The sequence below is a fragment of the Pleurodeles waltl genome, chromosome 4_1 (genome assembly GCF_031143425.1).
Source record: "Pleurodeles waltl isolate 20211129_DDA chromosome 4_1, aPleWal1.hap1.20221129, whole genome shotgun sequence".
Classification (NCBI taxonomy): domain Eukaryota; kingdom Metazoa; phylum Chordata; class Amphibia; order Caudata; family Salamandridae; genus Pleurodeles; species Pleurodeles waltl.
In genome coordinates this window covers 44,666,287-44,681,985 of record NC_090442.1, presented here as the reverse complement: position 1 = coordinate 44,681,985, position 15,699 = coordinate 44,666,287, and the positions used below count along the sequence as shown (strand labels likewise).

General features: G+C 48.5%; 2 protein-coding genes across 5 annotated transcripts in view; one reads left to right on the top strand and one right to left on the bottom strand.

Annotated features, from left to right (window-relative positions):
- LOC138287350 (zinc finger protein 84-like) overlaps positions 1-15,699 on the bottom strand; it is a 239,428-nt gene that overhangs the window by 30,581 nt on the left and 193,148 nt on the right. The window contains exon 3 of one of the 4 annotated variants that reach the window (XM_069227714.1): positions 3,464-3,506. The exons of the other annotated variants lie outside the window; for them this stretch is intronic. The gene's annotated coding sequence lies outside the window, so the exon portion shown is untranslated. The remainder of the gene's footprint in view (positions 1-3,463; positions 3,507-15,699) is intronic. 4 annotated transcript variants of the gene reach the window in all.
- LOC138286968 (uncharacterized) overlaps positions 1-15,699 on the top strand; it is a 417,069-nt gene that overhangs the window by 325,809 nt on the left and 75,561 nt on the right. The window contains exons 15-16 of the mRNA XM_069227337.1: positions 6,472-7,472; positions 14,819-14,932. Of these exons, the coding sequence (XP_069083438.1) occupies positions 6,472-7,472; positions 14,819-14,932 (1,115 nt within the window). The remainder of the gene's footprint in view (positions 1-6,471; positions 7,473-14,818; positions 14,933-15,699) is intronic.

The following is a 15,699-nucleotide window of genomic DNA, read 5'->3' as shown; positions in this document are numbered from 1 at the left end:
GGAAAGTGGACCCAGGTCTATCAGATGTTGATGTAGCCTATCATTAGAACAATTACTCAACAGATGCTCTTTCATAAATACATTATACAGTCCATCATAATCTTGTACCGTGTTCCCTGCTAACCAACCACCCAGCATTTTTACTGAATAGTCCACAACGTCAACCCAGGGTTGTCTCTGGGATTTTTGAGCCTCCTTGAACTTTATCCTGTACTCTTTAGTTGTAAATCCAAAGCCCTCAATTGGGATACCCTTCATGAGATCATAGGATTTAGAATAAACCTCATCCAGTGTCAGTAGCCTATCCTTGCACTTTCCTAAGAATAACTCCCACGTAAGTGTGCCCCTGTGTTTCTTTTCAATTTCTCACCAAATACAGGCTCTTGCAAAGACAGAAAATATTTCACTATATAATCCCCTTCAGTGAAGGGCAGGACAACGCATTTGTGGAGTTTAATGTTGAAAGCTTTTTATTTCAACACTTGTATGGTACCAGCAGAGATGGGTGCCAAGCCCAACTCTTTTCTTTTCTATCTCCAAAAGCTGACTTTCTAAAGGCAGTCTCTTGGTCAGCCTGGCAATATCCAGGTCTGTATCTGTGGGTGCTCTAGAGCTTGTGTGAGACGAGGAGCTACACTCATCCCATTGTCCACAGGTTCTTCATCCACCTCAGATGCATCATCATCATTAGCTAGGGGATGATCTCTTTCATACTGGGCCACTAGAAACCTAACTTTCTCTGTTTTGGGGCTTTTTCCTGATTAAATCTTGTATGGCCTGCAAGTCCCCTTACTTGTTCATAGGTATATGCCTCATAAGGTTCCAGGTTGAGCTCCTCGGTTCTGGATTCTGAGTCAGACATTTTTATCTTGCTAAAGTTGGGCCTTTTTGGAATTTAGAGTTCCCCTTTTTAGATAACCAACTAAATCCGAGGCTTAAACTTTTTCTAGAGCTGTAGGGACCTAATCAGGCCCCTAGCAATTATTTCTGAAAAATTTAAAAAATTGGTAGTCAACTAGAAAAATCAAAAACAACTATCTAAAGACAATTTAGAGAGTTATTCATGTGTTTACACAATTGAAAAAGTGGTATCAGCGAACACAAAGTTTTTATCCCACCACTGATACACCAAATGTAGGAGGCTGGCACTTCATGTAGTGTGAAAAACCATGCACTCTGTGCAGGGGGTCCAGGCAACCACACGTTGGTTTCCAGAGGTAAAAATTAGACCACCCAATGCTTCAATTTTTAAGGTGGCTGGTCAAGCAGTTAGGCTAATCCACGAGATGTGCTAAGTATTGGCTGTACTCTCAATTCAAATCATGCACCACACACACTCAATGAATAACTCAAGACCAGAATTTATAAAATTACTTCAGACTTGTATATACATTTTAAGACCAAGATCTTAAGATATGTTAAGTACTTTTTGAATTATGATTTTTTAAAGTTGTAATAAAGTTAGTCTTTCTGTGTGTAATTACGCACCATAGGAATCAATAAGCAGTCACTTTTAAAAATGCTTTAAAAATTGTACAGTTAGGTTAGCAGTCTCTTCTTTTGCAAGATGGTCAGAGAGGTCGGGGGGGAGCACACTGTGCCAGCTGGAGAGCCTTGGGCGGCTTCCGGTTCCGGCAGGAGTGGTGCTGGGAAACATCTTGCCAGAGGCAAAGGGCCACCTGGAGGGGCAACTTGGAAAAGGAGCTGGTTTGCAGATTTAAATTTGGGGCCTGTGGGTCCCCTTGGGCTGTTAAGGTCGCAAGGGGTTGAGGACCCGGGGCACACAGCAGATCCTGCAATGCAAGGCTTAGGGTGGCCAAGTGGAGGGCATTTTGGAGGTCTGGATGCTGTACGCAAAGGGACCCTTTGGAGCTGGAGGTAAGTCATCTTCTTGGCTCCTGCAGGACGTCGTGGGCGCTCTGGCGGGAGGTCCGAGGTGTCACTGAAGTCCCTGGACTGGGGCTTCCTCTGTGGGCCAGTTGCAGCTCTGAGGGAGCTGTTGTTGTAGATGTCCGATGTGCACTGGTCAGTACCTGGGGCCACAGGACGGCGCTGTGCCAACAAACTTGGCACACTTGCAGGACTCGTCCGGGTTGTTGTTGGTGTGTCGTCAGATCTAGCTGCGACTTCTGGTTGCTGAGATATCGTCCGGTTGGTAAAGTGTCCCTCACCGGTTTGCAGGTTTCTTTAGTTTCTTGAGTGGTGCCTCCACTCAGGAGGAGGTTCTCGGGCTATTTGTGAAGCCGGGAGGTCCTAGGGGTCTTTTAGAGGTCGGTCCCGTGGTCAGCTCCTCTGCAGCTGCGATTGTCGGGACTCTGGTGCAGCAAGCAGGGGTCTGGGAGCCTCTTCTGGTGCAGCAGGTCCTCTGTTCTCCTCCTGTCGGGTGCTTTGGTGCTATCTTCTTTTCTTCCAGATGAATCTAAATTCTTGGTCTAGGGGAGCCTACTAAATGCTGAATTTAGTAGGCATTTTAGGGGTAAGCTGGTAGTGTCCAATGGGACAGTTACCCTTGGGTAGCTACACCCACTACAGTGACCACTTCCTGTGGGAACGGCCCCTTCCCTAAACCCTACTGGATATTTTCTGTCCCTCCAACACAGAGGAAAATGAAATGGAGGGTCCACTTTGCCTGCAAGCCCCTAGGGGTGGTGCATGCTCGGTGAGGCCACGCCTCCTACCCTTTGTCTGATTTCCCGCCTTTGCTCCCACCAAAAGTGGAGGTTGGCAAAGGGGGAAGCAATCTGCTGCTCAGAGCAGGCCTGGGGGCTCAGTTTTCAGGGGCAGTAACCCTTTGAAGCTCACCCCAGGGTGTTAGCTCCTCCACCAAGGAAGGGCATTGTTTTACAAACCAGAGAGCCATGGCTCTCCCCCAGGTTTGTATATTGGCTGTCTGGAAGTGGCAGGCTGGATGGAACCAGTCAGCAACTATGCCAGTTAGGTTAGCTTTTGCAGGGGGCACGTCTAAGGTGCCCCCCAGGTACATTTAGGGTTAAATCCAACACTGGTACAAGTTCGGATTTAATATTCTGAGGTGTTTGATTCCAAACAACCCAGGGTACAGAATGGCCATCATGTAGCTGGGGAACTCGTGTTTGACTAGTGTCCAGTACATGTACTTAAAATGGCTGCTCTGTTCACTCACTATTTCCCAGGTTTGGCAAGGACACAGTGGAGGCACACTGCTCATGCAATTATGCCCTCACATTTAGTATGGTGCACCCTGCCTTAGGGCTGTAAAGGCCTACTAGAGGGGTGACTTATCCATAGCATATGCAGTGTAGGGTGGAGATGGCACACAGGGAGTGCTAGAGTCTTAAGTGAAAAGTAAGAGTGTATCCAATAGTGCCAAGCATCACAACAGATTTAGGAAAAGAGCTCTGGCTCAGGGAACCTAGTTAGCAGGGGCCCTGGGCACTACCAGCTTCTAGAACACATCAACATCAGGCAAGAATCGGGGGCTTACCATGCAAAAAGAGGCCTCCTCTCACAGTTGGCAAACAGAGTACCTAAAAAAAATAAAATAAAAAAAAAAAAAAAATAATAGAAGTCCGGTCCCAAGTTCTATATATTTCAAAGCGTCTTTTATTGTTACAAAACAAGACAGCCAAGGCGTTTTGTAGGAAGCTGGCTCTGTATATACTATACGAAAATGAGACCGCCCCCTCCCTGTTTTCCCCTACCTGCCTTCTGCCCTGCGGTTTCGAGGCAGCGCTGCGGGGACCATTGGTGGTGACCCAGAGGGGCCACATCGGCTTGTTAGTCAGTTCTCAGGCCCTTTGGGTGTCGGACTGCGGGCACTGAGGGCCTGGGCAGACGGACCTACACTAGTACTCCGCTGCGAGGCCTAGAGGGAGAGCTCTGCGCTCCCCTTGAAGGAGAGGGTGTGCGTTTGCGCCCCGTGGACGTGCCGCAGCTGGTTGGCGACCCCCCTATTTTTGGGTGGTGTATTTTGGGGCCCCTGCCTGACACCTTGAGGGTCAGCCTCCTGCTGCAGCCCGCATAAACAACGCCTGCGGCTGGCAGCATCAGTGGTGACTACGGCAGGGCCAGTGGGGCGAAGCCCACAGCTGAGGACCTATTTTTGGTGGTGTATTTTGGGGCCCGTGCTTGACGCCTCAAGAGTGGGCCTCCTACTGCAGCCTGCGAGAGCAACACATGCAGCTGGCAACACGTGGCTGTGGCTTTGGAGGCCGCGGCTAGGACTGAGAGGCAGCGCCTACATTGGAGAACCTTGGCGCTGAGGGCCGGAGCCCATCCTGCCTCATTTCAGCCTCGAAGTGCTGGGGTCGACTGGGGTCTGCAGGCGAGGCAGCTCGACCCCGGGCGTGTTGGGTAGCTGTTGGCACCTCCTGCCCTCTTTCTCGCCTGGTTGGCTGTCCGTGCTGGCGCGCTTCGGGGTGCTTGCCTGAGTCACGCGAAAAGTGCTGTTCAACATGGGTAAGGCAGATCAAAAGCAGGCCAAACTTACTTTTGAGGGCAAGAAGAAGAGCAACCAGGCTGGTCGGTCGACCTACCTCAAGAGGAGGACGTTTAATCGCCCTCTGTGAAAGTTAAGTTTGTGAACCTTAAACACAGCCTGGCTAGCATTGATTGGAAGCTGGATCACCTGAACAGATGGACCGTTTGAAGGAGAGAGTGGATGGCCACGAGGCAACGAGGACCTTGAGGCCTGGTCCCGCCGCAATAATGTGTGCATTTTAGGTCTGCCGGAGGTGACGGCTATGGGACGTATGGAGGATTACATGGAGACTATGTTTGCATCTCTATTCCCTGATGAGCTATGTCAGGTGCTGGTGGTGGAGCGGGAGCACCGGTCACTTGGCCCCCGGCCTCCGCCGGGAGCGCCGGCGTGGTCCATCATTGTGTGCCTATGGAACTACTGAGATAGAGACACAATACTCCGGTTGGCTCGTGAATGGCGCCCAGTGATATACAATAATATGGAGCTCAACACTTTTCCAGACTATACTCCTAGGGTGCAGGCCGCTCGTAAGGCATTTCTCCCAGTTAAGCGCACCTTGAGTCAGACTGATGCCAAGTTTTCCCTCATTTATCCTGCTAAGCTGTGAGTATTGCATAAGGACAGATTGCACTTCTTTATGGACCAAAAACTGGCTGTCAGATAGGTCAAGACTATCCCTAAAAAAGCGCCTCCGACGAGTATGCAGGCGGAGAGGGCGGAGGTAGAGTCGCCTGCTGGTACTGACACTGATTGACCTCAGCTCTGCTGCTGCGGTCTGGGCCACCCCTCTGCCTGGGTGATGGATCTGATCCAGATTGGCTTTGACTGACCTTGCAGTGCTTGGTCCCAGACTATGCACGTTATTCTGATGCTCCAGCCCATCGACCCCACTTGTGGAGGTATCCGTATGGCCTTGCTGATGCTCCCTTGGATGAGTCCTATTAAACTGTGCATTGTGTTGTACTGAGTTTTGAATTTCAGTGAGGGTGGGTTTGTCGGACTGGCCTGATTGGGGGGCCATTGTGGGTTGGATTGTAAACTACTGGTTGAAGGGAGTGTTGTTGCTATACCTTTTTCCTCTCTTTCCTTAGCAGCTGCTGCTTTGTGCGGAATGGTTGTGGAGGGCATGCGTCTCGATGGCTGTTGGGGCGGTGAATAACAGTGCCACAGCTGTTAGGTGCCTCTCTTGGAATGTCAGGGGGCTAAATGATGGCCCCAAGATGCGCTTTGTGTCGGCTTATGTGCAGCGCCACGCAATTGTTATCTGAATGCTGCAGGAGACCCACTTGCATGAGGGCGCAAGAGTGAGAGCTGGCTGGATAGGTGAGAGCCATATGACGATACACTCAGGCTATGTGCGAGGAGTGGCAATTTTGTTTCAGAAGGGCTTGCCTTGGCACACTAGTGGGGTGGTGATTGACCCGGGGACGGGGCGATATGTCATGCTCAGGGGCACTCTGTATGATAAACCGTTCTGTTTGATATCTCTTTATGGGCCTAATGTCGATGACCCTGAGGTTTTGGGGGAAGTTTGGCATCTGATTGGTTCGCTAGGATCGGGCTCCATTTTGTGGGGCAGTGACTTCAATGTGGTCTTGGATCCAGTGGCGGACCGCGAGAGCCAGGCCAGACCTCAACATATGGCAGCTGCAATGGCGTTGACACACATCATGGCTGAGGGCGCTTTTGTGAATTTGTGGAGGGCCCGACATGGTGGAGAAAGGCAAGGTACGTGGTGTTAATTATGCGCCTGGCAGCTGGTCTAGCTTAGATAGGTGGCTGGGTACCAGAGATGTGGAACTATGGACGACGTCCATTGAACATATGCCCCGCACTCTATCGGATCACTCCCAAGTTTTGTTGGAGCTGCATGTGCCTGACGGGCCTGGCTGCGTGTTTATTTGGCGGCTGCCTAGTGGAGCACTGAGAGACCATGTTTTTCGGGAAGAGATTCGTACTGCGATCGAGGACTATTTCTGGATAAAATCAAGGCTCGGTGTCGTCTGCAGGCACTCTCGGTGAAGCCTTAAAGGTTGTGATCCTCGGTGTCTGCCTGGCCAAGCAACATGGTGTGCTGAAGGCAATTCAACGGGAATTGTCAGCGCTGGAGATGCGCCTTGCTGAGTTAGAGAGGCGGGCGGCTTCCGACTGGTTGACGGACCTTTTGGCTGAGGTACAGGAGGCGCTGTCCTGCTATGAGGAGGCAGTGCTGCAGGAGGTGTGGTTTCTGGGTAAGGAGACAAGGGCGCGTTGGTATGATGAGAGTGAGCGGGCCGGGCAGACGTTGGCAATCATGCTTTGCAGGCTGTGGGCTGGGAATTACATTGTAGAGCTGACTGACTTGACTGGGACACTTTGGATGGGTACTGCAGAGGTTCAGCGTGTCATGTCCAACTTCTATTCGGATTTATGCGCTGAGCGGCCAGGGATGAGTGGTTTGGAGACTACTGCTTATTTTGAAGGGAACAGTCTGCTTTGGCTTGAGAACTCTCACAGGCAGTACCTGTACGTTCCTTTTTCGGTTGAGGATGTGATCCAGGCTATACGTAGTTTGCCAGGTGATAAGGCTCCGGGGCTGGATGCTTTGATGCCGGCCTTTCATAAGGAATATGCAGATGTCCTGGCACCGCACCTTCTCGAGGTCTATGCTGAGGCCCCTGAGATGGGTGTCTTTCGGGCTTCGTTGCGGGAGGCTCTTATAGTCACAATTCTGAAACCAGAGAAGGACCCTAGAAGCTGTGACTCGTATCGACCACTCTTGTTGATAAACATTGACAACAAGATCTTGGCAAATCTTATTGCAGCGCGCCTGCAGCCCTTGCTTGCAACCTTGGTTTTGCCGGACCAATCTGGTTTTGTGCCTGGGCATTCGACACTCTATAACTTGCGTACCTTTTTTGCGATTTCTAGTATGATCGGGCCCGACGTTCACGCGAGGGCAATCTTTCAGGACGCTGCAAAGGCGTTTGATTCGCTGGGCTGGTCATATATGTTTGCTCTACTGGCCAGAGTGGGTTTAAGCGTTAGATTTATTCAACTGATTTGCCTATTGTATTCCCAGCCGTATGCTCGGTTGAGAATTAACGGGATGCTGTAGACTCCTTTTTTTATTGCTAAGGGTACTCGTCAGAGTTGCCTCCTTTCGCTGCTACTTTTTGCAGTGGCCATGGAGCCCCTAGCTGCGCGACTGTGACATCATAATCATAGGAGGCTGGCGTTTTGACAGCAGCCTGTTCTCATCCCTCTATATGCGGATGACGTTGCGCTGTATATCCGTGATCCGCAGGCCCATCTGGATGTTTTGCTAGATAAGGTTGTTCAATTCGGCCGGCTTTCCGGGATAAGGATTAATTGGTCTAAGTCAGTAGTACTGCCTTTGTCTGATGCCACTGTGCAGTGCCGATCTAGGTATCTCCTATGCTGAGCGGACAGCCTGGTGCACTATCTTGGTATTTGGATGAGCTGGAAGGTGGATGAGCTGTGGTCGGCTAACTACGGCACAGCGGTTACATGACTGGAGGACAAGGTGACGGTTTGGCGTTCGCTGCTGCTGTCGCTGACCGGACGCATCGCGATAACAAAGATGGTGGTATTGCCCAAGTTCTTGTATCTGTTTGTTAACCTGCCTCTGCCGCTTACCATGGGTTTCTTGAGACGGCTGTGGTCCTTGCTGGTGGCTCTTGTGTAGGCTGGGGGACCGGCCAGAATTGCATGGGAGACTGACTCTAGCGTTTGAGCAGGGAGGACTTGCGGCCCCGGATTTGGAACTGTATTATTACTGTGCACATTTTTGGTTGCATTCCATATGCTATTTACTGCATTTGGCAGCGGAACATGACTCGGTTTGGCCAGATAGGCTGGACAGGGTAATAGGAAGAACTACTGGGCTCCGTTGACGGAATGTGGACACCGTGAGGTGTTCGGTGCGAGCTTGGACATGTTCACTGAAGCGGACAGGAGTGTGCGAGGTCTTTGCGCCTTCGATGCTGGTGCGTGTTGCGGAGGGCTTCCCCCTGCTGGAGGATTCCCAGATATCTGAACGTCTCCGGGAGTTAGATATGGTTAATTTGGGGTCTTGGTTCTCGGCGGGGACATTTATCTCCTTGGAGGATGTGCGTGGCAATGCTGCCTTATGTCGCTTGCTCTTTTTTAGGCTGCGGGCTCTGCTGCAGGTGCAGTATACCTGCTTTCCTGAGGACTCCCCTCTGTACAAGGCACCGACTGCTTGCCGTCTCATTACGAGCCTGTATACTTGCTCGCAGACTACAGAGCCCCTGGCTGATTCCAAGGCCAGGGTACACTGGGAGGCGGACTTGGGTGCAGCTATCTCGGAGGAGCAGTGACGCTATTGTTGTGCTCATATGCGGGTGCTCTCCCCTAATTATAGATTGCGCCTAATCCATTTTAATTTTCCGCATCAACTGTAGTATACACTAGTCGCCTGAAGAAAATGGGTCTTAGAGCGGATGCTAATTGCGCACACTGCTCGGCCTTGGAGGCAGATTTCATGCATTTGGTGTGGGACTGCGGTGCGTTCCGCAATTATTGGGGTAGAGGTTCTGCATGCAATAGATGAGATGATTGGGCTTGCATTGCCGCGTGTTCCTATGCTGGTGCTCCTGGGCTATGTGGAGGATATCCCCTCTGCTTCCAGATGACTGGTGGGACTGCTGCTGCTACTGGCTAAGCGCTGAGTGGCGATGTGCTGGGGACGGAAGCGGGTGCCTCGCTGTGATGATTGGCTGAGAGATGCTGCATACTGTCGGGAGCAGCTGGCAGTGTGCTGGGAGTTGATGCAGGAGGGTTCCCGAGGGATATATGGGCCCCAATGGTGACGTTTCTTGCTGCCCGTGCACATGGAGATGACTAACTTTCTGAGCCTCCTCTTATTGGTTCAGCTGTGGCGGTTCTACTTTGTACGCTACAAACATGTGCCCCCTTTCTTTGTGGGTGACATGTTGGCAGAGCTGCTTCCCTGTTTTTCCCCTCCTCTTGCTATGTTTTCTCTTTCCTCCCCCTCTCTGCTACTTTCTGTTTTGCAAGTTCACCTGCGATAATGAATGGAGGTGCTCCTGTATAGGTTAAGTCTCTCCTAGGGTTTCCTTTGCAATTTGGGCACGTTAGCGTTTCTGTGAGCCCTGCCAGCAGAATCTGTGCTACGTACACTGTATGTGAATGCTGGTTTGTGTTGTTTGATGATGTTTGCTTTTTTAAATGCAAAAATAAATAAATAAAAGAGTACGGTTGTAAGTTTGTATCAAGCTTATATATAAGATATACTTTGTTTAGGTTATGCAGATAAAACTGTTTAAGAGTAACACTTCTCAATTTCAAAGGCAGACAGTGCAATTTCTCATGGGAAGCAATGCAGTCTTAGGGGAGGAAAAGTGTTAACACAGTTTACAGTTAAGTACTCGACTTACGATCATCTCAGTCTTCAGTGGTTAAGATGTCCACATGTCAAGAATCAAAATGTTGTCCTTTTGGCCAGGAGGGGTCAATCCAGGGTGACGTCCAGGTAAGAATGGCTTGGGACCAACTCTAGATCGGTGGGCCACCTAGACACGGGCGTCGGGTGCAGAGTGGGCAGGACGCACGTATCCGGGGAGGCTCTGGAGTCCTTTTTGGACGGTTTCTTGTGAATAGGGCCGCTGTCCTCCGGAGTTCTTGGTCCTCTGGTGGGCAGGCAGTCTTCTGGGGGTTTGTAGAGGTCGCTGGTCCTGCAGTATGTGTCCCCTTTTATAGCAGGCGTCTTGAAGCTGTAGACAGGCCAGTAGGGCTGGGGACAAGTCAGTTGTCATCTGGGGTCGGCTCTTCAGTCCTTCTTCTTCTTGAGGTCACCAGGAATCTGAAGAGCAAGGTTTAGGGGTGCCCTGAAATACTAGATTTAAGGACGCTACAGGGCTCAGAGGGCAGTAGCCAATGGCTACTGTCCCTGAGGGTTGCTACACCCTTCCTGTGTCCACTCCTTTAGGGGACAGGGGCTCATTCCTAACCCTATTGGCTGGTATCCTCCAAAACAAGATGGAGGATTCTGCTAGAAGGGGGCCACTTCAGCTCTTGTCACCCTCGGGGTGGCCCCAGCTGAAGTGGTCACTCTTTGTTTTTCCTAATTTTCTCCCCAGACCTGCTGCCAAAAGTGGGGCTAGGGCCAGGGGGCAGGCGTCTCCACTAGCTGGAGTGCCCTGGGGCAGTGTAACATGAGGCAGGAGACTTTGAGGCTCAACGTCAAGTGTTGCAGTTCCTGCAGCGTGGGAAGTGTGAAGCACCTCCACCCAGAGTAGGCTTTATTCTTCAACCCGGAGAGACCAAAGGCTCTCACCCCCTGGGGTCAGAAACTTGTCTGTTAGTGGCAGGCTGGCACAGACCGGTCAGTCACACACTAGATAGGTGGATAAAATACAGGGGGCATCTCTAAAATGCTCTGTGTGCATTTTTCAATAAATGCGGCACTGACATCAGTGTGGGTGTATTGAGCTTAGAAGTTTGATACCAAACTTCCCAGTCTTCAGTGAAGCCATCATGGAGCTGTGGAGTTTGTAATAACAAACTCCCAGCCCATGTACTCAATATGGCCACATTGCACTTAAAATGTCTAAGAATGGACTTGGACACTTTAGGGGCATATTACTCATGCAGCTATGCCCTCACCTGTGGTATAGTGCACCCTGACATAGGGCTGTAAGGCCTGCTAGAGGGGTATCTTACCTATGCCACAGGCAGTGGTTTGTGGGCAGTGCACCCAGAGAGGGATGCCATGTCGACTTTACCTTTTTGTCCCCACCAACATACCCAAGCTGTAATGGCAGGGTGCATGTGTTTGGTGAGGGGTCCCTTAGGGAGGCACAATACACGCTGCAGCCCTTAGGGGCCCTCCCTCGTCACGGGACTCTTGTTACCACAGGTACCTCTTATAAGGGACTTGGCTGTGTGCCAGGGGTGTGCCAAATGCGGAACCAATGGTACAGTTTAGGGAAAGAACACAGGTGCTGGGGCCTGGTTAGCATGACCCCAACACACACCCAGTCAAGTTAGCATCAACATCAGGCAGAAAGTGGGGGAGGGATGGCTGGGGGGGGGGGGGCTTAGGGGTGGTAACCATGCCAAAAGGGGCACTTTCCTACATGTTTCATTCACCACATGTGAACTTTCTCAAGGCACAAATTTAATATCATCTAATGGAGCGACTCATGTATTAGTTCCACTACCCACTGGTTCACTTCGGTGGTATACCACAGCGTTTATCAGGACGCAGGTCCTTATGTCACAGCAGTTTGGTGCCTGAGAGACACGCATTGAGGTGTCAACTACTATGGCGTAACTGCCCATAAATGATGTGGGAATTTGGGCCAGTCGAGAACTAGGGGACCATGTACACGTTAAGAACTGGAAGTGAACCGATGGGTAGTGAAAGTAATGCATGAGTCGCTCCATTGGCGATATTGAATTTGTGCTCTGAGGAAATTCACATATCGTGGACGAAATGCGTTGGCTGTCTCATTTTGTAACAACAAAGAAAATAAAAGACGATTTGGAATATATATACAACTTGGACCGGACTTCTGTTTTGAATGGTCTTTTATCTATCGGTCCACCACCATTTATAAAGACTGGATTCCATATGGCCTTGGGGGTCGCACTTCAGGAGCAGGAGATGGTCTGGTTTGGTGCATGTGGTAGGACGGCATTGATAAAACACAAGCGGGACAAGGGGAAGGTGCGGTGTTCTGAGTGAGTCGCTGCTCTAATCTGTTAATAACTGACATTTTCAACTATTATGTCTGATAAATGGGTCCAGCTTTGTGCAGGTTTGTGGGTGTTGTAAGCTGTCTCCAACTGTGCTCGCCCTTCAGTAAATCCAGCTTTACAGCCATCCATTTGTACCCCATGCCACAATGAGATATGTTCACACCCATTAAGATTTGATTATATCAGATCACCACTCCCTGGTAGAACATTTCTAGCGTATCAGGGCCAAACTTTTTTGCCTTTACCAAAATGTGTTATTATGAGAGGAAAAAATTGCTTAGTGGCCACTTGAACAATTGAGGCCTTCTGCAAACTGTATGTGCTCATCTGAAGGCATAAAGTTCACCAGGCTAGCAAAGATCTCTAAATATGGAGATAGTGATCTACTAGGGTAGTAGAGGTGATTGCCCCCACCCCACTGGCACACAGCAGATCGGCAACCAATGAGTAAATGAGGGTGTCAGTTTTCAAATGTCACCTAAAACAGAAAAATCATAGAGAAAATGCTGATGGGCTTGGCATAACTGTTACTACTGTCTCATTTACAGATGTTGTGCAAATTATTCAAGCGCCCATGGATCTAATCTGAACTGTAGAATAAGATTAAAGCTCATGGATCTAATCTGAGCTGTAGAATGAGATTAAAGCCTTTGTTGACCAGAATAAGGGGCTAACAAATGCTACATATTTTGTTTTCTCCCAGCAGAATGGGCATTTATCCTTGGTATTATTTTTATACCTCCATTTGTAAACCAAAGCTGACAGCGTCATCATTCCTAACCTGGTGTCATGAGGTCTAAATGCACTTCTCTTTGTGTGTTTGACCTCTAGGCACCGATTCAATAATTTACAATCTCAAAATTCCCCTTTTCACCTGTTTTCAATCAGAGCCCAGTGTCTTTGCTTAATCTCCCTCCTTTGCTCCAGGTAAAATAACTCTTGAGTTATACAAGATTACTTTAAAGATTTGGCATCTGGGAGTCCTATAACATCATAAGAGTTACTTTGTTGGAAGAGAGACACCCACATCCGTATTCACTTCTCTAAAGGGGTGTTGGATTGGGACTTTTTTTCTGTATGTTAATAGGGCCTGTATTCCTGCCCGAGTGCCCAATGTCATGTGAAAATGACATCCTTATTTTTATTTTTGGCCTGGCAGCATGGTAACCTAGTGTGTGGGACAGTGACTCCCAGAACATATCCACTTTGTGGGATACCCACAAGGGGGGTTATAAAGGATTACTCAACTTCAATAGCAACCAGGCAAAATAAGATTATACCAAGAAAAAAAGCAACAAACTGAAGCTCAAAGTGAAAGAATAGATAATTCATAAAACAAGCAGGGGCTTCAAAACATGGCGTAAAAACCTACCCTTCAGAGCCCATGTGGAAATGACAGACACAGACAAACCTGAAAACAAATTACTAAGCACCAAAGAATAATTTTTTTTTGGGGGGGGGTCAAGATTTTAGTTTGCAAGTCTAGGATGAAGGAGACAAGAAAATATATGGTCCCAAAATAACAGATGGGTCAGGCATTTAAAATGCATTTATAAACTATCGACTATCGTACGCTATATACACAAGGCTCGAAAAATACACTCGACCACTCGCATCGCCGAGTCTTATTTGATCAGGTCGAGCTATTTTTAATACTTACTTGTCCCTTCTGGCGAGTTGGCACTGAACAGGTGTTCTGTTCAATTGAAAAGTGGAGGGGCAATAAAAGATGCCTTTAAATCTTGTTCTTATGTCACACTTGCTCTGTGTTCACAGGCAGAGGTCAAAAGTCAGTTTGTCTTGCAATTAATTTTCCTTCTGACTGCAGAGTTCTAGGACTTTGTAAGGTGAACTGTGTGACCTGCTGCTTAGAATGTAAAATAAAAGGATATAGGGTGTCAGGTTTTTCCTAACACACAATATTTAAATGACCAAGTCAACTGTGCAAACATTTCAAAATATATTTCAATAGTTGTGAAAGCCCTTTTTTATATTTCTGTGTGATGAAAAAATATTTTAATAGGATGAAAACAAATCAGAATACTTTACATGTCGATATGCAAAGGATATGTTTTCTGAAACCCAAGTTTTACAGATTGTTAATACACTATATAGCTTCATCTGTAAAACTGCAAGTTAGTGGAGAGGTTTTTGGACATTTCTTGGAAAGTTACTGTGTGTAGATGACAATATGTTACCACATCATGGTTTAGTGATATATTTATTATAATTGAGTGCTTAAACAAACTGAGAAACACTCCTGCCCTGATGGCAATGTTGTTAGTAAACTAAAAGAAGACCTAGGTTATGTGGGCTAGGACTCATGGGTATGTCGGCTAGATTCTTGTGATGCATGCAGCTAACGTTAGTCTACTTAATCAAACAAAAGAGGTTTTTTTGTACTGCAGAAATGCTGAGCTCACATATTTGAAGGTGCAATCATATGTGAGAATTAAGAAAAGGGCGACTGTAAACCATTTGCCTAGGATCACACAATTTGAGACCTGTTTACGGGTTAAGTACATTACATTTAGGTCGAGTAGATTATTTAAATTATCGACCTGCAGGTCTAGTAAAATTTTTATGATTTTTTTAACCCTGATACAGCTACGAACAAGTCCCTGGAACATATGTAAACGTCGAACATCGACCAATTTAACCACACTCATGACATCGCATGCAGATGAGCATGATCGCTCCACACGAACAGAGAAAGTCATAGTAAGTACAGCCAAGCTCCAAATAAATAGAGTACCAGGCCCAGATAGCTTCTCCACAGTTAAACGGAACAGTTTATCACCCTACAGCCCATAATCAATCAATCAATCATGGATTTGTAAAACGTGGCTAATTCACCCATAGCGTCTCAAGGCTTTGTATGTGGGTCGAAGAGCCAGGTCTTGAGGTCCTTACTGAACTGCTTCAATGATGTGGTCTGTCTGAGCTTGAGAGGTAGTGCATTTCATGTCCTGGTTGCTAGGTAGAAGGATCTTCCTCCTGCTGTACTTTTCCGTATTTTGGGGCTGGCTGCAAGGGCGAGGTTGGAGGAACGGAGACGTCTGTTGGGTACGTAGAAGGTGAGGCGGTGGTTGAGGTATGCCGGTCCTATGTTGTGCAGTGCCTTGAAGGTGTGGATCAGGAGTTTGTATGTGATGCGCTTGTTGACTGGGAGCCAGTCTCTGAGGTGGGAGGAGATGCAGTTGTGTCTGGGGATGTCCAGGATGAGTCTGGCTGCTGCATTCTGGACTCTTTGTAGTCTTGCTTGAAGTTTCTTGATAATGCCATCATAGAGTGTGTTGCCGTAGTCCAGTTTGCTGATGATGAATACATGGGTGACTGTCTTCCTTGTGTCGGGGGGGGGAATCCATTTGAAAATCTTCCGCAGGAGTCGGAGGGTGTGGAAGCATGACGAAGAGACTTAGCAGGTCATCAATAGTGATGAGTCCAGGGTGACGCCAAGTTTGCTTGCATGGTCAGCGGGGGCATTA